This window comes from Lissotriton helveticus, chromosome 1_1, assembly GCF_964261635.1.
Source record: "Lissotriton helveticus chromosome 1_1, aLisHel1.1, whole genome shotgun sequence".
In the NCBI taxonomy this organism is placed as follows: domain Eukaryota; kingdom Metazoa; phylum Chordata; class Amphibia; order Caudata; family Salamandridae; genus Lissotriton; species Lissotriton helveticus.
This window is the reverse complement of record NC_136057.1, coordinates 391,921,414-391,945,852: the sequence shown is the minus strand read 5'-3', so window position 1 is coordinate 391,945,852 and position 24,439 is coordinate 391,921,414. Positions and strand designations below refer to the sequence as shown.

General features: G+C 44.8%; 1 protein-coding gene across 8 annotated transcripts in view; it reads right to left on the bottom strand.

Moving 5' to 3' along the window:
* TULP3 (TUB like protein 3) overlaps positions 1 to 24,439 on the bottom strand; it is a 550,002-nt gene that overhangs the window by 21,024 nt on the left and 504,539 nt on the right. For all 8 annotated transcript variants that reach the window (XR_013606868.1, XM_078673739.1, XM_078673741.1 and 5 more), the window contains 2 exons: positions 9,123 to 9,221; positions 5,752 to 5,923 (listed from right to left, as the gene is read on the bottom strand). Coding sequence is in view for 7 of the 8 variants with exons in the window: in XM_078673739.1 (XP_078529865.1) it covers positions 5,752 to 5,923; positions 9,123 to 9,221 (271 nt within the window). In the remaining variant the exon portion in view is untranslated. The remainder of the gene's footprint in view (positions 1 to 5,751; positions 5,924 to 9,122; positions 9,222 to 24,439) is intronic.

Sequence of the window (24,439 nt, the reverse complement as noted above, 5' to 3'; positions counted from 1 at the left end):
ATACTCAGCCATAGGAAGCTGCAAATCCAAATGTTCAGCAGCCTTCCTTATCACAATATGGTACGGTGCAACTTCTTTCGAGGAGGAAGCCTTCTGAGAAGCAAAGTCCCACTCTGGGGAAGTATCAAGTCCACTTGCCTCACACAAACACTCAAACAAATCTTCTGTATCATATACTTCTCCTTCCTCCGTCTCTTCAGCCTGGTACTGCTCCTCCTCCAACAACCTCTGCACTTCTCTCCTCAAGCGCATCTTCGGTTGCGGCGTCGGCGGCACCACACGTGTCGTCGATGGCTCTGGGAGCGGCGAAGAAAGATCCGCTGTAGTAACCGGCGCAAACGAATACGAGAAGGTTCACGTGATAAAGCCGGGGACTGCCCATACAGCGTCGACATCCTTGGAGCCAGAAATTGCCAGGACGGCGTCGTCGGCATAAATGGCACAAAGGGTAACGGAGGAACTGGTGAGGCACACCCAAACTAAAAGTCATAGGACCCATGGGACCCGAAGGTGTTCCAGAGGGGTATGAGGCCCTGGCAAACACACCATAAATCGCATTTAAAAAATGCAATGGATCCGAACCCGGTGCCCGAAATTGTGGGTACTGTGCCAGTTCGAGATCCAAACGAGGTAACTCTGGAGTTGGAGCCGCCGGAGCCACAGGCGGAGCCGCAGGACCCTCAGCATCAGCCGGATTCTACACATCCTCTGGAGTCAGTGAAAATCTCGGCGTCGGTGACTGCTCGGGAGTACCCTTGTAAGAAGGAGAATGAACTGGTGTCACCTGAGAAGACACTGAAGGAGAAGGCGAGACAAAGTCCTTTTCTCGACGTCGATGGGCTGGAGAAGGCGACCTCGAAAACACAGCCTTCGATAACGGCGCCGAGATGCATGCCTCTTTTTCTTCTTATGCTTTCTCTTGGAGTCATGCGACGTTGAAGAGCTTGACTTCGATCTTTTACTCCCCCTTTTTTAGGTCTCGCATGAGCGAAAGACCTTATGTCGCCTGCTTGCGGGAATGTTGGACAGGGGATGTGCACGTGCTTTCCCTCGGCGGATTTCACCTCGTGGGCGCGCACGTGCACATCTCCTGTTCAAACATTCAGCAGCCTCTCGCCGTTCTCATTCGCACGTGCACACACAGCCACACTCACGCATGCGCACACACATTCCCACGTGCACACCCTCCCCCCCCCCGGCACACGCAGGGCTTACATACACACACAAACGCGCACACACACACACCCTCCCAACCCCACTCACCGGGCACACGCAGGACTTCCATCACTGGGGGGGTGGGCACCGTCAATGTGCCCCGACGCCCCCTCTCACCGGGTCTGTTGTACTCCTCTCGTCCTGTTCCTCCCTGTGTCCAGACTCCGCTCTGTTGTTTCTCCGTCCCTTCCAGACAGTTCGTGCGTGTCACGCCTCTCCTTTCTCCCGCTCGGAAATCCGATTTGCGTGTCAGGCCTCGCTCTCGCTGTTCTAGGCGGCATGTTTAGGGTTTCTTTTGGGTCCCACGCCTCGCTCTGGCTATCCATTGCTATTCTTAGTGGCGCGTGCGGCATGGTTAGTGTTAGTTTTGCGTTCCAGGCCTCGCTCTGGCTGTCCATTGCTGTTCTCAGTAGAGTGTGCTGCATGTTTAGGGTTAGTCTTCCAAGAGGGCCTGGTTGCTCTGGTTTCAGGGACTCTGGTGTCGGCCTCTAACGCAGCCTGTGTATGTGCTGTGTACATTTGCTATTTCCTAGATATGTATGAAGTGTTTGCACAGTTATGGCTGTGGGATTGTCCTCCAAGGAGGATGCCACGCGCATGCCTCCAGAGAAGCAGGTGGAGCCATTACGGTTTTCTTTTCGATATTTTTTATTTATGCAAAAAAAAACATACTTTTGAAAACTGTTGCCAAATCCTCCTGTGGATTTTGATATTTGCTTTACGTAGGTGTTCAGAAAGTCTCCAGGCATTGCCAGTACTCTGTAATCCGAGCCTGGGAAGTTACTTTGGGAAACCGGTTCAGGCAAAAATGTCAAAAATCATAGTTCAATGAGGATGATTTCAAGAAATATGTAAATGAGAAATGGTCTAATTGTCATGTAAATTAGACATTTATAACAGCACTTTTTAAAGGGGTCACATTTATTTCTATTCCGTCATCGAAGGGAAGGTAGGGGGTGGGAGTGAGGCTTTGATACTGAAGGTCGAGTCTGATTCGAGTTGCAAGGGCATTACCTCTAAGATGAGATGACTTTCTCGCTCAGCATTTTGTCACAGGCTTGCACCCAGAAAATTAGGTAATGGTGTTGCTACAGTACTGGGCCTTGGTAGAGATAAGGGTAGTAAAATGTAATCCTTCAAAACGAAATGGTAAAGCCATTTTTTTAGGAAGGCCCTATACAATCACCAATATCTGAATCAGACCTCAGCTTTGCAGGCTTAGGGGACGCACTGGCATGGCAGCTGCACTACTGTACAGATCAAAACTATTTATCATTATCCTCAGCCAGGGAATAATACCTCATCCAAGTGTCGTCATCAGGATTCGACATGGCACGCTCTGATTATGTAACACCAAGAAGAACAAAGACCCAGACGACTGGTCTTCCCTTTCATGCTTAAGGCCACCAGGGGCGAATATTCCTGTAACTTGTGTGCTTATCAAACCAGCCTTGACGTCCAAAAGCCTACGAATTGGCCTTTCTAAAGTGTTAAGAGGGGATTATCCACAGGTAAACATCACAGGCTTTACCCAAATTCTTACAGGTTGGATTTAGGGCCTGGAACGTACAGAGGGGGGTGGGCAGGATTCCTAGCAGTTGAGATTAAGTCGGTAGAATGTCCCGAGTCCAATTATGCAGCGGAATGTCCAGGAATTTTGATTCATGTACATGTGATTGAGGCTGCATAATATCCAGGCATACCAGTTCTGACTGATAATTTGAGACTCTGGAATTTGTAAGGGGACCAGTACTAGCCAATAGGGCGCAGGCGCCTGGATATTGGGTGTACGTGAGACTGAAGTGTAATATCCAGGGGTCTCAATTCTTATAAGAGAGACAGAGGCTTTGGTTGTTGTGGGGGCTTAGTGTCTAAGGATGAGATCGAGGCAGTGCGGTGCTAAGGGGTAGGTGCAAATGAGGCTATGTAACGTCTAAAAGCCTCTTGTTGTGCAAATGGCCAAAAGTAGCCTCTGTAAGATTAAAGAATGGCTGAAATCATGTTATGTTAAAAAAATTTATGCCGCTCGGTCACCAAAACGGTTTCATGGCGCTCATAACAAATGCGGGGGGCAGGAAAGTATAATTACTCGAAGGCTGACTGGAAGAGATACGTTTTTAACATCCTGCGAAAACAATCGTAGGTGGGGCAGTGTCGGAGAGCAGACGGGAAGGAATTCCACGTTTTAGGGGCCAAAAAATAAAAACAGGAACCGCCGTGTTTTTTCCGTTTATTTATTTTAAATCATTCCATAGAAAGGCATGGGACCTTTTGGCTTGTGGGAGCACACTATACAAAACAATTGGCCTCTGTTTATTGTTTTATACCCTTGAATAACATGGAAAATCATTGGGTCCGCCCTTGTTTGGTCCCCAGTTCTCCCTTGAAGCTCATTTAGAAATCCTCTGCTTCAAATCCAGGGGAGATTTGGCAAAGGACTTTGCTCAGTGCACATCTGGACGTTGCATTCACGCCTCCACTGCAATCTGAAACCACTGAAAATACTGTACCATTAAATAGGCACTCAGTAGAAGTGATTTTGGGGAGATGGTTATTAAGCACCAGCAAGAAGAGTAAATCTTGTTTAAACCTTGAGTGGTCTCCTTCCTTTAATGAACGAGAATGGTTTCTTCTGCAATATGTACAGTCACGGTTTGCCTCCATCTTTACTTACACTGTTTAATTAAAATGTTTAAACTTTATTAATCTCTAGTTAAATTGGAATGACAGCTTACAGTACACAATGTGAACGTTCTGAAAATGTTTGACAGATATACTTTCCAGTCAATAGCCATCTTTTTTTTCTCAGCGGGAAAAAGTAATGTTCAACACATTTTACGTACACTTGTAAGAACGCAGCAGTTAGAGCTTTTTCTCCAATTGTACGGAAGCTGTTAGTACAAATGAGCATTGGTTAAGAGAGCTGGCAAGAACTGGGACGCCATATTCAACAAGCATTTGCAATGCAATCGGTCTTGCATTTACTGCGAGTTTAAGCTATTGGCATTGTAAATGACAATGCGTTTTATTTACCAAAACATAAATAAAAGGCATTGTCATTTACAGTGCCAATACCTCAAACTCGCGTGAATGCGAGACCGGTTGCATTGTAAATGCTTGTTCTTTTCTTGCCTTTGCCATACACAGCTTGGCGTCTGGTTCCTTCAGAGCCTTCGAAATCATCTGCCTGCAAGAAGAACAGCTCTCGACGTCGTGGTCAGAAAACAAACACCAAAGGCAGTCCTCATGAGGGTCAGTAATCGACATATGACCCCCACATTCTTTACCGGGCTTAAACCCCGACTTCCTCGGGGCAGATATGCCAAAACGGAGAGCGAGATGTAATGAAAATTACAATGTTTCCAGTCGAAAGTATGAAGAGTCCCAGAAAAAAACGCTAGCGTCGACAGAGCTGAAAAAAGGGAACTGACGTCATCACGCGACCTGGTCGTCTCACGGCTCCTGTGACGTCATGCGGAGCTGCGTGCGGAGCAATGGCATTGTAACCACATAGTTGGCGTGGAGAGCTAGGAAAAAGCTTCCCCGGAATGCTGGCACAGGGGATATTCATAAGGTGAGGAATCCACAGGCAGATGTATCCACCAGAAGTAGCTTTACAAATGTATTTTATGAATTGCTTTCCCTCTTGTGGGTGTGTGTTTGGTATTAGGATGTCCCCACTCTTTAAATTTCCCTAAGACCCTCCCATTTAGTAATTATTCCCCATTTTCCCACAACGCCCCGGTCCTTCCCACATTTACTTCTAATTTGTATGCCAACGAGTGCAGAGATCTCCACCACTTTGGGCGAGCTCTACACAGAAAATACAGGTGAGGCAGAGGTCTTTGACAGCAAGTTTATGAATTACATATTGTAGTACATGAGTAGTACTACTGTAGAATTACAGTAAGTGCTCAAAAATGCAGTTAGTGAATCTGGCTAATAATGTTGATTCTGCATGTTCTAGAGATTCACACAATAGGATTGTTAACTTTGCTCATGTTAAAATAAGCGGTCAAGCCTGAGTGTATGCTGCCTGGTTGGTTTGAGCAAAAAGAACAGTTGATGGACAGACGCAGAACAATGTCATACATTCACCCCAGTACAGAGATCTGGGCCATGCCATTGCCTGGTTGGTTTGAAGCGTGTGTTACCTAGTTGCTTTAAAGGGCAGCCACCTCCTCAATACTTTAGTCTAATTTCTGATTTAAGATATTTGAGACCATAAAAGTTCCAATAAATAATATTGAAATATTCACGCACTTCTAATATATGTGTGGCTAAATTGATCATTTTCAGGTCTAAGCAGATAAAGAGGTACCAAATATCTCAACAAAGAATGAACGTTTAAAATGACAAGATATTGTCCATGTTTTTTTAAGTGTATTTTTCATGAGCAAATCTTTTCCAGACACATTAAATAATGTTACACCCTATTCCAGTGCAGAAATCTGGAGCGTTTAGTATGTGCAGAATGACAGCTGTGCTTCTGGAGTGGAACAATGTAATGAACAATACATACGTAACATTACTTACGGTCATTGTCATGGACAATCTGAAAGTTCTTCACTGATGCTTGTGTCACTCTCCCATGGAAATTCAAGACGTAAGACTGTGTGTCATCATTCCAAACAGGAGCTTTGTTATGCAGCTCAATTATATTCTCCAGATTTTTATTTTGCCACTTTGAGAGTAAACCTTCATTGTCCTTTTAAAGATAAAAACAAAAGGATATGTAGGTCATTAGCAATATTTAACCTAACCCACATCAAAAAGTGGAAGCACAGCCATTAACATGATCACTGAGGTTCCCTGCTAACACTTTCTTTCCCACATAAAAGTTTTAGGATGTGACAGGTGGAAATGAAGTCAGTACCCTCCTATCATTCAACTAATCTTCTCTCATTTATTTATAAAGATGTTTACAGGGTGCAGACTTAACCAAAGGCCACCAGAGTAACTGAAACATTAACAATAGGCGCCAAAGGGACGGTTACAAGATAGCTTCTAGAGTAAAGAAATGAGTGCTGAAAAGGAGGGGATTCATGTCTTTACAAAACAATATTAGGAACTGGTCGAACATGTATTCCTCAGTTAAAGTGTTCAGCAATTTATGGGCACAGCTGGCAGTTTTTTCATTTCATTTTATCTGGGCACGTCATGAACCATTTATTTATTTATTCAATTTATAGAGCGCACTATCACCTTGCAGGCATGAAGGCTCTTCTCCAGGGTACCGCTATAAGTTTCATATGTAGGTAAGATGGCTATTGTAACACCTTATTATCACACAGAGGGGCTCAAAAGGAGCATTTTATGCTACCAAAAACATACTACTCCCACAAGAACAATATAACACAGTAATTGTAAGTTTGAGAGTATACAGAAGAGCATTACGCTGTTAAGAACGAGAACCCTCAGTCACCCGAAGGTGACAGGCTTCATCATTGGGCTCCCTCCTCACACAAGGACCTCAAGGTACCTTGTGTGGGCTACAACTCCCAACTGTCCTGGGAGGGACTCAGGTGTTTTTAATGGGCAGAACGGTAATAAAGATGAGTGGGGGCAGAGTGCACAAATAGGTGAAAAAAGAATTAAAAGATTTAAGTCAGTGGTCCAAAAACGATCTCCCGGTGGGCAAAGTACAATTTTATTCTGGTGCTCCCATAGGATATAATTTAAAATATGCAACCATTAAACACTCTAGTTTCAGAAGAGCCCACTCCCCCAAGAAAAGAAAACCAAATTACACTACCTAATGAATTTTAGATTATACAGGAAGCCACAATACTCCTTAAGTTATATGTCCTTGGAGAGCACTGTTTGGCAAGTAAACTGCACTTTGCTAATGGGAGTAACAGTGTTATCAGAAGTATAAACAGTACCTGGACACTCACAAAGTGTACCTCTATGCAAGCCCTCAATCAAGCCTCTCCCATGATGTAGAAATTCCTATTTGTTATTAAACTTACTGTTATTATTTCTTAATCCCTGAAATCTTTCCTTTTGAAGCAAGCTTATGCCAATCTGGTGTGATGTCCACTCTACCATTTAAGGCTGCTTCTTAATACTATATGGTTTGAATTGTTTTACATTTTTTTCCCTTTTCATATCAATTGTTCTTATCAACATTTTCGACTTGTAGGCTTTTTAGGATATTATTTCTCGATTTTTTAAATTCTGAATAGCCAGTGTCCCATAGCAATTAGCTAATTTAGTATTCCTAAATTCATCTTGTACATTAAATTAATAAGTGACGCTGTCAGGATTCAAAGTTGTGACATACAGTTCACATGGATGCTGCTCATGATGAACTCAAATGTTATGTTATGTTAAAAGCATTTATTAAGCGCACGTACACCAACGGTTTCTTGGCGCTCAAGTGAGAGTAAAGGCCATGGCAAGAGGGAAGCTCAATCAGGGTAAGCTTGGGTAACAGCCAGGTCTTAAGCTGCCTCCTAAATTGGGCAAGAGAGGACGAGGACCTTAGCGCCACAGGAAGGGAATTCCAGAGTTGCTGTGCAAGAACAGTGAACCGCAGTCCGCCATACTTCTTCCGTTTGGCTAAGGGAATTTGCAGCAGATTAAGATGAGAAGATCTGAGGTTGCGAGAGGGAGTGTAACAATGGAGACACTACGAGATGAAAGCTGGGCCATTACCATGTAGTGCTTTAAAAATAGTGTAGCTCATCTTAAAAATGCACCTCTTGCTCACTGGGAGCCAATGTAAGCTTTTCATTGGTGGGCTGACGTGATGCCTTTTAGGCTGATGAAAAATCCGCCTGGCTGCCTGATTTTGAACTAGCTGAAGACGCCAAAGCTGGTAAACTGGAATGCCCACTTATAATGAATTGGCATAATCCAGACGGGAGATCACTAAAGCCAGAATGACCGCAATCATGGCTTCCCTGCTCAAAAATCTGCTGATCTTCTTTATTTTCCGCAACTGAAAGAAGCCAGCAGAGAATACCGAGCTGATTTGAGCTTTCATAGACAGATCATTACAAATAGTAATCCCCAGACTCTTTGAGGAGACAGCTGGTGTAGGGGGATTACCAAGTTTAGGGGGCCAAAAAGTGGAGTGCCAAGGGTTGGCACACCCACAGGTGAGGATAAGCTCAGTTTTCTCCGGATTCAACTTCAGCTGGTTGTTGTTCATCCAGTCACTTATAAAAACCATTGTGTCTTGAATGTTGGACTCAGATGATGGGGATGAATCAACATTATCCCAAAGCCATTTTGCTGGAAAACATTGCTATATACTAAATGGCCCATTCTGTGATACCAGTTACCTTTTAGCACCCTCATACAGATGGATGCTGTTAGCCTCCCATTCATGTTTGAACTAACATGAACTCTTGTTCATTCAAGAAGTCATGTGCACACATTTCAAACTTTACTCTGGTGATCTCTACATATCAAGGAAGCATTAAAATGTATTTTGGTACCCGGAATGGAAAGATGGGAGTATCTTTCCATCGTCAGACAACTAACTAAATAAATTGGGGAGAACTGCACGAGCACCAAAAATGCTTAGAAGCAGTGCACATTGGTCCCCAATTCCATTATATTAGGCTCTATCTCCCTTCATCCATAGAAAACTATAAATTAGTTTCTTTACTTTTCACATTAGATACCTGTGCACTCCAAAATGAAAGTCACTCAAAGCCATGCATTACAAGCAGGATTATTTTTGGGAGTTATGAACTCCACAGTATGCTACGTTTGTTCCCAAATCTATACTGGGGCCTTCGTCAGGCTTGCTCTTTAACTTAGTTTGCCTTTGCCCCATTAACACAAAGCAAAAAGTGTTCCAGTGCTGGGCTTCCCCGCCTCTCCCAATACCTATAGCAAAATGAAGGACCTGACCATCATGCCTGGGTTTGGTGTTAAAACATAAACCTTACATTTAGTGGTCTGAAAGGAATTCGGTCATGGTTCATATTCATTCCAGGAATAAGCACGGTCATTTTTCTGGGTCCCTTGAATCCTAATACGTTGGTCTCCTGCAAGCCAAACAATACATTGGTAAACACATCTATTAATTTCTATAAGACAAGTACAGGATTTCAATTGTGAAGTCAACAGTTTTGTTCATAAGAAATGTCAAAACAATTTCCATTGGGTGCGCAATTGTAAAAATAAAATAAAAACACTTGATTCAGGCATGTGAATCTATGAAAGATACCCCAATACTGGATAAGAAAACAAGTTACTTACCTGTAACTACGGTTATCCAGTATTGGTATCTTTCATAGATTCACATGCACCCTCCCTCCTCCCCGGCAGAACAGTTCTCTAGTAGGGATACGTACTTCTCACTTGTGCTGGGAAAATCTGAGGAGAACTGCCTCTGCTGGGAAGTTTCTAGAGGGTGCTGACAGCTGATTGGTTGGAACAACTTTCAGTTCTTTTCATATAATGAGGTAGATAGGCTGCTAGGTTTTGGGCCTTTTGGGGTCTGTAGTATTGTCAGCCTACTACAAATTTTTTCTAAGGCACTGCTTTTGTATATATTATTACCGTGGGACTCCTCGGCGACGGGGAATGATTCAGGCATGTGAATCTATGAAAGATACCCCAATACTGGATAACGGTGGTAATCTACACACTTCCGAAAATACATAAAAATGTAGATTCTCCACCTGGACGCACGATTGTGTCAGGGTGTGCCTCTATTCTGGAACCACTCGGTCGTTATGTGGATAACTTCATCAGAGACTTTGTGCCCACAACACAGTGTTACATAAAAGACACCAAGTCCATGAACAACCTAGTGGAAAACCTTACATTTCATACCACTGACTGTATACTCTGTACCCTGGACGTTGAATCCCTATATACAAACATCCCTCAGGCAGCAGGGATTGATGTCATTCAGAATATTCTTGATTCTAGGACCCTTCCCCATTCTGACCCAACATCATTCATTCATCATCTTCTCAAGATTTTTCTGAACCGGAATTTTTTCTCGTTTGATGGTAAATTCTACCAACAAATAGTACATCAATGGGTGCCGTTTTTGCACCAAACTTTGCCATTCTGTATATGGACAGGTTAGAAATAAGCAGGATCTTAACTGAAACTAATCCATTCATTTCCAATACAGTAGAATGTAAGAGATATATCAATTACATTTTCTTGATTTGGAAAGGCTCTGAAACTAGCTTGATCATGTTTCATGACTGGTTAAATGCTCACTGCAAAAGCTTAAAGTTTACACTTACACATAACCACAAACCAATAGCTTTCCTTGACCTAATGATCATTGCTTATGAGGAGAAGTTATACACCACACTGTTCCGCAAATCCACGGAGAGAAATACTTTACTGGCTTTAAACAGTCACCATCCACATGTCCTGAGAGACTCCTTGCCCTTTTCACAATTTTTACGAATAAGGAGGAATTATTCTCGAAACCAAGACTACTTTGATTAAGCAGGAATCCTGTCCAATAAACTCATCAGTAGGGGCTATCCACGCAAACTTATCAAAAGGTCGCTCAAGCGTGCGTTGTACTGTCCCCGTGAGGCACTTTTGTGCCCTAAATCCAAACCAGACAGGTGTCGCTTGGTATGTGTTATTACCTTCTCCCCAGTCTCAAACCAAGTAAAGAAATCTATTTTGAAACACTGGTCAGTTTTGAATGCAGTCGACATGATCCTGTGTTCCAGAAAAAACAGAAACATTAAAGATCACCTTGTCAGAGCACCCTTAACTACCAAAAACATTTCACAATCTCGAACTGTCCCCCACGGTAGGCCATTTCAAATGTGGAGGATGTAGTGTTTGTCATCTAACTATTGAGAGCAAGAAATTCACAATTGGCAACGTTGATACAACATTAACTCACTTTTCTAACTGCAATACAAACAATGTAGTATATGGTATCTTATGCCCATGTAACCGCATCTACATAGGTCACACAACTCAAAAGATCAGAGTACGCATCTGCCAACATCGCAGTCGACTGAGATGTCAAACACCCAATGCTGTAAACCAAAAGAGAGTACGCAGTTCCCCAGTAGGAAAAGAGCGGATGAACCAACGTGAGTGGAGGCACAAAGGAGGGGAATCCTCCTTGTCGCAACAACCCTAGAGAGGCGTTACTGCAGGTCTCAGTTAAAGAAGCCACTGACACGCTCACCTGTGTCACCTCCTTTACCCCCAACTCAACACTCATTAAGATAACGATAAACAAACACTGGGGTATAGTGAACACAGGAGACCTGAACATCCCGAATCCCAGGTTTGCCTTCAAACGTACGCCCAACCTCAAGGACACCCTGGTGCACACCAAACCTAGGACCAAGGAACCAGGTGTCCAGAGGACACTTTGGGACTTACCACCGGTTACCGGTCACTATGCTTGCGGGGATTGTTCAGTCTGTAACCAGACTAATGTCTTTAAGGAGATCCAACTTTCTGACACTTTCACCTGGCACTTCAAGAGGCCCACGAATTGCAACACAGCCAGGTGTATTTACCCCCTAACATGTCCTTGTGACAAAACAGTATATAGGAATGACAATGAGACAGGTCAAGCTACGGATTACTGAACATAAGAGTAATGTTAGATGCATGAAGAATACTACCAAACTATACACACACTGAAAGGACTTTCACCACAAAGCAGAAAGCCTTAAATGGATGGTGCTCGAGTCGCACTTTAGCATCACACACCAAGCACTGTTTAGAATTGAACAGAGATAGGTGCACCGCCTGTCTACTGACATTTGCGGTCTCAATGACAACATACCCTGGGCTGCTTTGACTAATAAGTAGCCTTCCCCTTTGATCCCATACAGAGAATTACTTTTCACACTCTACCAGTGACCCCAGTGTTACCTTGTGTATACATCATTTTACGATAACTGTAGACCGCCCCGCATTTTGTAATTTTACCAGCCCCTCTGTGACTGTACTGGACCCTATCATCCGGACACACGGCAGCAGTTCCCTATTTTGCCCCGCAAAACCACTCGCTGTTACCCACTAGTCACCACGGGCAAAACCAGACCCTTACACTCCACAACTAGATCAGAATTCATTTTCCACCCGGGTTGTTCGTGTGATCTAATGGAGATCGTCTTTTCACAGGCTAACCTTTTTGCCAGCTCTCTCTCCACCCCCACAACCCCCCAGAGACTCGGGACTGGCATTAACACACTCTAAGATGGCCGACTTACTTGCGGGGATGCCACCATATGCACTCTGCGTCCTCTCACTGGGCACCACGTGTCCTACGTTAGACCACGCAGTTGTCATACCACCTGACTAGGCGTGGATACAACCTTGTATTTATGCACCGCAAAACCGACTGGACACCGCTCCGGCTGTGCGGCTCCAGCGCAGGGGTAGATTACCGGCGTTTGTCCGAACCAGGACAGGTGAGTGCTTGGGCGAGGGTTAACTGATGTGTGGGTGTGTCTAGGACAGTATTCCTAAACGCTATGTGTTCTCTGTGTGCCCCGACTTTCCGAGGTTCAGCGGAGTAGGTCAGCTGAACTACCACTGGGTGGCGAATGGTTGTCTGAGGAGTCGGGTGCATGGGGCTCCTACTGCTGTTGGTATTGGCTGTGTTGGGGTTAGCGTGACACGCACCGCAGGCCCTTGGCCTCGGTGGTGCTGCGCACTGCCCCCTCGCTTCCCTTCTGGCATCAAGCTTTGGGCCCTTACTCCCATGACATCAGAGGGCCCTTAACATAGGGTTTATTGCTGGATGATCGACTAACCTCAGGCTACCTCTTTGAGTGGGGCCTCCACAGACCCAGACGTGGATGTGATGCGTACTGCGGCCCCCTGCCCCTCCGCTACCCCCGTTGTCCTTCTTGTGTTACACAGTGTTTTTATTCCCTAACTCCACATGGCACCCGATTAGAAGGTGCCATTTGCCGGAAAGACCACTGAAGCAAGAGCTTCCATCTAGTTGGGTGAGACATGTGATGTTATGTGTGTCTCATCAAGTTTGTTTGCGTACTCCTCTAGTCACTTAGTTTTTATTGATTTTTCTTTTTATACACACTTATAGTTAAGAGCACATATTTCTGACCCTTGCTCTTTATAGATGAACCGTGTGTTGTGGGACAGTAATGGTGACTTATCTGACCACTTTGCCTTTGTTTTTATGTCGTCCCTGTCTAGGTTCCACTAGAATTGGCGGGACTACGTGCTCGCACACTAGATCAGTGGGAGGTAGGTACTTTTCCTCCAGACCACTTAGTGTAGATAGTTGTTGGTCCTGATGAAATGCACTGTATCACTCTGAACAAACTGCATGAAACAAGTCGACCATTAATGTAGAGTAGAGCATTGCTCCCCTGGACCTTAGAGCCAGAGAACAGCCTCTCTTTTGTTTTTTAACAAGGTGGGTTACCACTCTATTAAAATTACTTTGTGGACTATCCAACCTTTTTTTAACCACCCACATACATCTACACACTCCCTCCCCTAGGGCCCTCACACCCACGGTACCATACGGCTAGGAGCAGAAGATCTCCGCTAAGGAGCCCCTTTTTGGGTGCCCATCGGGTATTTCACCGCCGACACAACGAGGAGCGAGCCCATATGATGAAGCATGACACTTAGCTTGCTGGGTGTGTGAGGACTCTAGTTCCGACAAGGAAGATTCCCCTCCGGTGTGCCTCCACTCACATTGGTTCAACCACTATTTTCCTACGCGGGAACTGCGTACTCTCTTTTGGTTTACTGTAGTCGGGCACGTACGCTGGACCCCGTTAAACAGCCCTCTTTGTCCCTCTCTTTGTTTAAAACACCCAATGCTCCCTTGGAGGAACACTTCATGGACAAGCAACACACGTAGGAAGATCTGAAGTGGCAAGTGATCAATGTGATTCAACCACCACCGCATAGCACAGACATTAGCATGATCCTCAACAAAGAGGAACTAAAGTGGATACTACGCACCAACAGTCTACATACCGGCCTCAACCGCATGGAGGATTGAACCAACATGATTTAGAAAATAATTTGTGTACCTATTACTCAATCACCAATAGGTGTACTTTCCCGTGCTGGTCAATGTTTTGCTTAAAATTCCATGTTCTTTCCATTATATCTTTCTCAAGGTCTCTGTGTCTGTACCTTGCCCATTGATCAAGCTACTTCCCTTTATTTTGTTCTGTTTTCTCCATATTCCATGTTTATCCTCCACCTTCTCTGCAATTTGCTCAGAGGCATGATGAGGTACTCCTAACACTGCCACCTCTCTCTTTTCTCCCTTTTCAATATTCTGTACCTAATTAGGTCTAGCTTTCTTGACTACTATTTTTGCATGTTTTACCACCGACTTTAAATACTGGCACTCCTTGCTGTTTTTCGTACCATGTATTATTGACATGCACACTTATTGAATGTCCTTTGGGCAGACCGCCTTCATTTGATGCATCTTAAACAAAACTGTAGTCAATTTCATAAAATCGCTGTTCCTCTTCAAGCATCATTACGATATTTCCAAATGTATTTTGTTACTATGAGTGCTCTAACAATGTTAATCTTGGAAACTGTAGTATTGTTCAACACGTCAACCTCCGACGTACTCTCTTTCTACTTTTCCCTATCCTTTTCCTACACTCCAATATGGCGCTCCCCTTTTTTATCTAGACCCATCAACATTACCCTGACAACCGTGCACATGCATGCGCACTGCTCACTTCCTCACAGGTCTTAAATTCATGGTTTACTGGCTCACATGTCGACATCAGGCTCACCCACTGCACTCTACTGCATGTCGTCCAGGTTACCTAGAAGGTAAGGTATTGTTTCACCACTCGCTCGTGCCCACTTCGGCTACTAGCGTGACCCTCTTCCCATTATGCCAATTTTGTTTTTACTTATAGAATCCCTCCAGTACACCGCAACGCTTCGTCCCAATTGGACGTCCTGGGGCTTTGTAATCTATATTTTCTATTCTTCACTCCGCCGGTGGACTCATACTGAGTGTAAGTTTATTCCCTATAATACATGTGGTTTCAGAACGTGGTTGTGCACCAGGCTTATGTTTACTCACTAGCTTCTTCAGGCACAACGACTATTCCCCCCATCCTGGCTGAATTTAATTGCTCGCCGCTCAAGCCCGTCATCGAGTAGGAAGTGTCCTTGGCTCAGTGTAAGTCCTTAACTTATTAGAGAAGAATTCTCTCATTCATGTTACCATAACCGTAGCATCACGAGCCTTTGGATATGCTCCTTGGCCAATTGTAAGGTTGTTGTCTCACGGGGTATGACTACCCTCAGTCATTTTGTGGCTTGCATGACAATATAGTTAGCGTCATGACCTAGTTCTGCTATCAACACCAGGTACAGACCTGGTGTAGTAGCCACTGAGAACTGCTCTCGCACGTCCTTATTAAATTAAGTTTTATTTTCCCACCGGGATTTCATCATTTTGTTCCTTGTTTGCCGAACCTCCCCCTAAAACTTTCTTTTAACTTGCTCCCTCCCCACCAATAGCTTTTTCTTTTTCTCTTCACTCCTTTGCTTTCCTGGCCTTTCACAGGCCGACTCTCAGGCTACATTTCTTCATCCTAATAATGATTCCCCACCCACGCTAGTGGAGATTAAAACATCGTTGAAACACTATGTCTTGACTCCATTGCTCTTGCCATGATTTCTGTGGAGCACAAGATGTTTTTTTTTTATATCATGACTACTGTAAATAAGGAAATTGCTGTTCAAGTCACTATATTTATACACACTTGCCTGAAGCTCAGAAATCTGTTGATTTCCAATCCTACTTTTACCCACTGCACTTTTGAAATATTTTGGTTGTTTGTTTAAATAAATATTTCTCTAATTTGAATGTAAAACTTCAGATTATATTGTTCTGTTTAACATTTCTCAAACTTACTTGATAGGGACCATTGTCTCTTACGACCTAACAGATGCCATCACAACATGTGGATCACCACCTTGTGGACTCCCTGGCTCCCGTGAAAACCTCTCCCACACCTCACTCCAAGTCACATGCCAGCTGGTATCTCGAGAACTGCTGACTCAGAAAGCATCATTGCAAGCAGCTGGACTCACTATGGCACCAATTCCATGATAACCCAGACAAAGGCTCCTACAAAGCAGCTCTTTGGACCTACAACCAGTACCTCAAAATCAAGAAGTACCTAGATCTCACCGAGCTGATTCATAACAGCTCCAACTCCAACAAAGAAATCTCCGCCAACAAGTAAGGATCTACATCCCACTTGCCAGCTGCATGACTATCACTCCCCACAAGGAGTACTCAACTTACAAACTACTTCTTGGAAAAAATAAAAACCATCTACAACTTCCATACCCCAACCAAACCATTCTACTCTTGACGTCCTCTGCTTCAAAGACAGCAACACCCAGGAAACCACCAGAACTACTGGCCAGCCATCACCACACTGGAAACCGGTAACACCATGCGCTCCATCCACTCAGTGGCCCCTCATACCCATGCCTGCACTACACCTTTGCCAAAGCGAATGCACCGAAACGGACAGTGGATCAATTCCTCACAAGGCACCTAAAAGCAGAAAAATATTTTACTAAAAAGTTTTTGAAATTAAAGAATTTTTTGTGTGCAAAACCTTTAACAGTGCTCAGTGCCCAGGAGCACCACCCTATCCCAGGGTAAACCAAATGTCATGACACATGTATTAAAGTTGCACCACCTCACTATATAATTTAAATATTGTGCACAGGTATATAGAGTCCATCCAAATAATGTAATTCCTTCTTTCAGGGTGTGTATTCTTCTCTTTATTTAAACAGTCACAGCACAATATTTAAATTATATAGTGAGGTGGTGCAACTTTAATACATGTGTTAAGACCTTTGCCAAAGGTCTTAACCCCACATCTGCACAGCTGTCACACCAATACTCAATGGATCTTCTCCACCGCCACCTACCTGAACTCCTGGAAGCACAACACCATCCTACCATTCCTCAAAAAACCATTGGCAGACTCCCTGACCATGGACAATTACAGTCTACGCGTTCTCCTCCCCTACCCAGCCAAAGGCCTGAAGAAACTCATCAACACCTGCCTGGCTATCCACCTCAACACAAATCAGCACCTGGCTCCTTCACAAACTGGCTTCAGACCCAATCACAGCAACAAAACAGTCCTCATCAGAGCCAATTATATCTGTATCTTCATGGAGAAGGTGACAAAACAGCCCTAATTCTCCTAGGCCTCTCTGAAACTTTTGACACTGTCCCCTACCCCATCCTCTTTCAATATCTCCAAGAGGCCGGAATTTGTGGCCCGGCGCTATGATGAAACAGCTCCTTCCTTCACAGACATACCCAACTGGTCAGTCTAGACCCTTACCTGTCTGATGGCAAGCTACCACTGATGAAGCAAGCAACGTGAGAGACCGACAGAGCAAGTGAAAGAAATTCAGGCATTGTTAATTCACGAAGACTACGAGGCAACACTAAACGGAAGACCACAGTGCCCCCAGTCACAAGGGATCAAAATTGCTACCATATATGAAAATATTGCCGTCTCCGTTTAAAATGATTTGTCATGGAAATTTACATGGAGGATCAGTGCGCCCCTCTACATTTCCAAGCAACATAAGCCTAAAGGACCAGGTCCAGGTCCTGAAGAGGAACCCTAAAAAGACTTGGGGTCTGAAACGCATTGACCACCGCATTTGCAGTGTGTCTGGGAGAGATTTTTTATTGTTACAACTCTCCATTTTACAATACTTTGAGATTATACTCCCAGAGCTATACAGAATGGCAGGATAAAATACATATTTTTAAAGTGAATGTTTCCGCCTAGTGTCTCATATGTTAGTTAGGATTGGTCAAATATGTCTTATAAAGCAATATGTCAATAAGTTTGTATATGTCACCCTTATAAACACGACAATGTTTGATGTATGTTTGAATATTGTTCTCAAGTGTGTCCAAAAATTATGTGTTGCCCTTCATGATGACCTTATTTAAATGTAAAACATTTTTCTGAATAAGTCAAAGAAAAGTGAAACAAATCTCGCGAGCTAATGAATTATAAACATTTGTTCGTTTATTTTTTTACTATTGACAAACAAAGCAACTAAATATTTTGTTGGTATAAAAATAGAAGTGGTCCTATCTAGTTTTGCTTAAGGACCCAAGCCTTCTCTTGAGTAAAAAAAAAAAACAATCCTATCTGCTGCATCCACCAGGCTCCTGCCTGACCCCCCAACTCTGTTCAACAACTACATGGCCCCCACGCCAGAACCATAAGCTCCCACGTACTCAGCATCACCTCCTATGCTGACAACATACAGCTCATCCTCCTCCTATCTGTAAACAATTTTCACCACCCACGAAAACTTCGTCTATTGCGTGACGACATCTGTAGCAGACTGGATGAGCAGGAATTTTCTCAAACTCAACAGCGATAAAACCAAAGTGGTTATATTTGGCAAAGATGTATCTCTGGTACCCGGCCTGATAGCCCTCCGAGCTAGGACCCACTCCCTCCCTTCTAATGCTGCTAGGAACCTGGGCACCATGATTGACAGGCACATTTTCAAGTTCAACCACATAAACGCGGTCGCGTCTACTCGCTCCAACACCCTCAAACGGCTCCGAAAAGTCTTCGTATGGCTCCCTTAAAATACCTACAGATCCATCTTGCAAACACTCAATGCAAACAGGCTTAACTACGGCAACGCCCTCTACGTAGGCATCACAGCCCCAAGCACCTAAAAGACATCCACTGGCTCCCAATCCACAAGTGCTCTCTATTACAAACTCCCCACACGTACCTACAAAGCTCTACACAATCAAAGTCTTGTCTACCTCAACAACCGCATCCTGTTTCACACTCCATCCAGACACCTCAGTTCAGCTATCCAGCTCCTAGCCCACGTCTCCCGCATACAGAGAGCCAGAGTTACTGCCTTCTCTTACATAAACTCCAAACCTAGAACAAGCTTCCCTAACGCAAAAGCCACCAGTTCAGTCCTCGAATTCTGGAAAAAAAACTAAAAACCTGGCTCTTCCAATAGGTCCATCTTAGACATGTACAGATCTTTATCCTTCTCAGGTGTCAGGATACTCTCCAGGGTGATTGCGTGCCCTACAAATCTGTATAACATATCATTATATAAACCCTAGCCGCAACCACCATAACCACCACAACAGGTTTAATATATGGAAAATTCAATGGTTCTCGTGGAAGGAGAGATTTCAGAACAATTTATGGTCTGGTACTTGAATCAACTATTGGTATCAACAGAGCTGTGATGCAATGAAACTAAAGACAGATTGTTAGATTATAGACAGCTTATACACAACGCAAAGTGAAATGTGTTAAAAAGTGTTCAGTGCTCACGGGTGGTGATTCACCCATGAAAACAAAAAAAAAAATTCATTCATTAAAGTCTGAATACAAAGACATTTGTGTAGTGGGGGAGAACGGGAGGTCATCTAGAAGGATGGTGTACAGCACAGAAAATAGAATGTCTGTATGAATTGGCTTCTAGAACAAGTGAATTGCTAGTTGACAGTGCATCAACCCTAGCCAAGTGAACAAGTCATCATCAGGACATGGATTCAATTAAAAGGCCCGACATAGGCTAGAAAATAACATACACCAATTAAAAGAGTTATAAGGCAAGCCGCTGTGTTAATACAAAATATGTGTGTGAATGGCACTTACATAATAGGAGCCAGGGGGTATCCATAATTTATAAAGCCGCCAAGAAAATAATTCCATAAAGTTGGCATACATAGAAAGAAAATTGTTAAAATAAGAGAAAAGCTCAAGAGTTACACACTAGGTAGTGGTTGAGGAATTATCAGGAAAGTATTTAAGCTGTAGAGAGAAAAACAGATTATGGGAGGAGTTTAACGTGAGAACAACCCTTAGTATTGCAAAAATGTGAGCTTATGAAAATCGTAGCTTATAAATGGGAAGCGCGTTGGAGCAACAGGAGAAGGTCCGGGAAGGTTCTGGTGAAGAAACAGGACTGTAATCGGCACTGGAGAAAAACTTCTGTTAAAGTCAGTCGCGTACAGAAAGGGGGCCAGACTTGAAGGGGAGCATTAGGGTCACGGCCACTGTAAAAACAACAGACCAATGTGCAGGAGAAAAGAACTGCAGCATCAAAAAAAAGTGCTACAAACCTCGTTCAGAACTTCAAGCGCAGGAGTTGCAGGACAATGGTCAGCCAAAGAGAGAAATTAAGAAAAAAACCTGTGAAAAATGCACAAAAGTTGAGGGGATTTACGAGATCACTTGAAAGCTTAACATTTTTTCATTATGTTCTTTTCAATTTCTTCACTCCAAATTCTACCGAGGATGGTCTAGATGCTCGTACTAGTGGACTTAACAAACCAGGCTCAAAGTTCAGCTATGCCAGGCTGTGATGGAAAGTCCTTTGTGTTAGTTTGGGTAGTAGCCAAGTCTCTGCACTGCAGCCAACAACTGCTTCATCAACAAAACGCACCTTAATAAGAAGCTGGAATGATAACAAGAGGGAAAAACATGGCTAATTCAGTGGGGCCACTTGGTTTCGCCTTGCCTAGTCTTTTTTTTTTCAGCTCCAAAAGAGGATCTTGATGACCCTCCGAAAATGTCCTACAAGACATCTCCCTACAAATAAAGTTTGGCACTTGTCCACATTGTGGTGGCCAGACAATAAAATTAACTTGAAATCCAGACTTCCCATCGCATTTTTCAACGACATTTGGCATGTCTTGAAACAGGGAGCCATATCCACACTAAAGTGCAACATTTCAAGTCTGTCGGGGTGTGGACGGGCAACATGACCCAGAAGAAGTGAGTTCCTGAGCTCTCGCCCAACTGGTTCTCTAATGACCCAGAAATCCTGCAAAATCCTGCTATAGAAAGAGCTCCTGGAGTACACGACCTAAGTAAAGTTTGGAGAGAGTGGAGGGGACCCCGGCGATCCTAGGTGTGGGATTTTCAGTGGCGTGAGCATTTGGGGCCTGCAGCACTCTCCCGCCTGCTGCATGGTTAGAGGCCTGCAGCATCGTGGACTCCCAAAGATAGACGGTCCAAACAAAAACAGGAAGACGAGGGCTACCCGACTCTGCGCACCTGCAAGCAGAAGACGCACTGGGAGGGGCTGCGGGAAAGGGCCATTGCCCCAATTACCTTGGACGGCATTGGGAGGGCCCGCCTCAACCGAAAGATGCAGAGTCAGCAGCAGCGGCCCATACAGTGGAGGTTGGTGGCTCGGCCTGGCCCTAGATGAGACTCTCGACAGACGAAAAAATAACCAACCTGAGGGCTGTTCCTTCTGGACAGTGGCTGCCTCTGCCGGGTCAGCTGGCCTGGGGGAGGGCCACATCACAACCATCAGGAGCCGTAGATGGGAGGGGGGGGGGGAAGGCGTCCACGAAGACTGCTCCAGGAAGAGATGGTGAGGCCAGGTTAGCAGCACGGGGGAAGAAGTGGGGACACTGAACATGGCCAGGTGGGTGCCCCCCACTTCGGCTGAGTCCTGTGGGCCAAGGCTGAAGCGCGAACAGCCCGATAGAGGGGTGAAATAGGCGCCCTACAGGCAAACAGAGGTGGACTTGCATGAAGCTTCCTGGAAATAAGGCAGATTAAGCTGGGGAGCCTGTTACTAGGACGGCCCCCACCCAGACGGGGGCATTGATGAGAAAGGAAAATAAATAAGAACAAAGAAAATAAGAGGACAAAAAAATGAAAAGAGCAAGGAAGAAAACGGTGATACAAGCCGACTGCAGAGACCCCCTGCAGAAAGTGGGCCCGGCTGGGAGAGGCCAGAGTGTGCAGTGAGTCCAGTGGCTGGTACAGGGAACCGGGCACGTGGGACTTACGACAGTGGTTAGCCTGTTTTATAAATAAAGGGGGAGGCTGCCGGAATCGTAAAGCCCAGTCAGGGTCTTTGCACACCAGATAGGGAGGGCAACCTGAAGTGCCTGTGCATAAAGGGGAGACATCTCGTGGTCCCAACAGGGGCAAGGATAGAGCAGCTTGGTCCCTGGTGACCAATACCACTGCACAATACACCACCCCCAGACAGCCTCTGCATAGACTGGCCATGCAGACCGGCCCGGTGGAAGAGAGTGGGTCGGGGGCCTCCTGCCTCAGAGCCATCCACGGCGGAGCTCCTGGTGGCCATACAAGGATCTCGCACAGCACTAGAGCGCCAGATAGAAACAGTCTCTATAGATGGGAATCTCCTGAGGGACGACTTACGCAAAGTCTCCGACAAGGTGGTGACATCAGAATCCAACATTAAGGCTTTGTACAGGGAGGTAACTGTGTTGAAATGCCAAGTCGCAACAATGTCTGCCACAATGGTTGAGCAAGGCAAGAGGGTAGAGTATGCGGAGGGCCACTCTCGCCGCAGCAACATCAGGGTGCTGGGTTTTCCTGAAAGGGAGCGATTGTTGCAAAAATCCTGAACCATAGGGACAGGGTCTACATCTTGAGAGCGGCATGGGAGCAGGAAGTACCGCGGTTTGAGACCTGTTGCATCAACATTTATCCAGATTACACAAAATTTGTCCAGGAGCAACGTAAGTCATTCTTGGCTGTTAAGAAAAAACTCAGAGCGATGGGACTCCAATATATGCTACTGTGTCCTGCCAAATTAAAGGTACTGTACAAATAAGCTTATTTCTTTCAACGGCCAGACGAGGTCTGGGTGTGGCTCGAGATCAGAAACCGTGGAGTGCGTCGCTGGCCGAGGAGCATGGGTCGCACGCTCTCGGAGATTCCCCATGGTGAAGGGCATCTCCTGAGACTCCAGAGAGAATCGATATGGCGGAGGTCGGAAAGATGCAGTTATCTGGGCCGGGGTCCCCAAGGGCAGATACCATAGCAACATCCAGTGGGTATACTGCCTCGGGGGCACCAAACCTTAGAGTAGAAATGATTCCTGATACGGCTATGGGGCATGAGAGCAGTAAAATAAATGACACAGAGAAAGGCAAGGTAGGGTGGGGAGGGGTGTTTCCTGCGAGGTGGGACACTGTGCGGGTGATATACATGTCTTCTACATTTATTTTATTGTGATTGAGATTTAGGGGACCCAAGATGGCCCACTTATGATACGAAGTATTGGTGGGGTTCCATTAAAAAAGGTTTTACAAGCAAAGGTATGAGCACGAATGGGGGATTTGGGAGGGTAGAGAGTTTGGAGTTTTTTTTGTTGTTTTTTGCTAGCCCGTGTTGGGCCAGCAGGGACGTTGCGTCAGTCTTCACACAGCAGTGGGTGGGCTTCCGTACACTGATGTTGTTACTATGGTTGTCCGTGGGAGGGGAGGGCTAGAAGTCCTATGTTACATGGTTGCATTCGGCTGGTTCATGTGTTGTTATTGAAGGCAAGTAGCCATCTTTTTTGCTGAAGATTGTGCAGGGAAGAGAAGTCACACTATAGAACTTAATGGAGAACTCCAACAAATATAAGCTTACTACTTGGAACATACAGGGACTTGGCACTGCAAGAAAGCGGTACAGGGTCCTGTTATTCCTCAAATGACAATACTAGCATAGTGTGCCTCCACGAGACACATTTGACGAGGCTGAAGCAACAAAACCTGCGAAGAAATGGAGAGGACCCTTACCCATCCTTCTCTAAGGGGGTTTTGGTATTTGGCTGAAGTACATGGAGGCAGACACATACTGGTTCTAGGCACGTTAGATGGACAAGAGATCCTGAACTCCTATAGCCCAATATAGATGATGTAGCCTTCTATGCCACCTTTGAGAGATGTAATGTCCCCTTAAGTGGGAGTAGATGCCTTTTGGGTGGGGGGATTTAATTGTGTAATGGATCGCCACCCGCTGAAAGCGCACTAAACTAAGAATGACAGCCAGCTTGTAGGAAGGGATGTCACAACTGGGGCTTGGAGAGGTTTGGCAGGACACACTCAGGTCATGGGAATACACCTGTTACTCAGCCACACGTGGAACATATAGCAGATTTGTTAATTTTGATAAGTACTAAGCTTTTTGTGCAGCATGTGGTCCAGAAGCGCCTAGACACCTACAGGTAGTAGTGCGCTATAGAAATTATGATAACATAACATAACAGTTATGGACGCAAGAGACAGGTTAAAACAAGCATTTGCAATGCAATAGGTCTCGCATTTACGCAAGTTTAAGCTATTGGCATTGTAAATGACCATGCCTTTTATTTATGTTTTGAAAACACAATTAAAAGGCGTTGTTATTTGCAATGTCAGTAACTCAAACTCGCATAAATGCGAGATCTA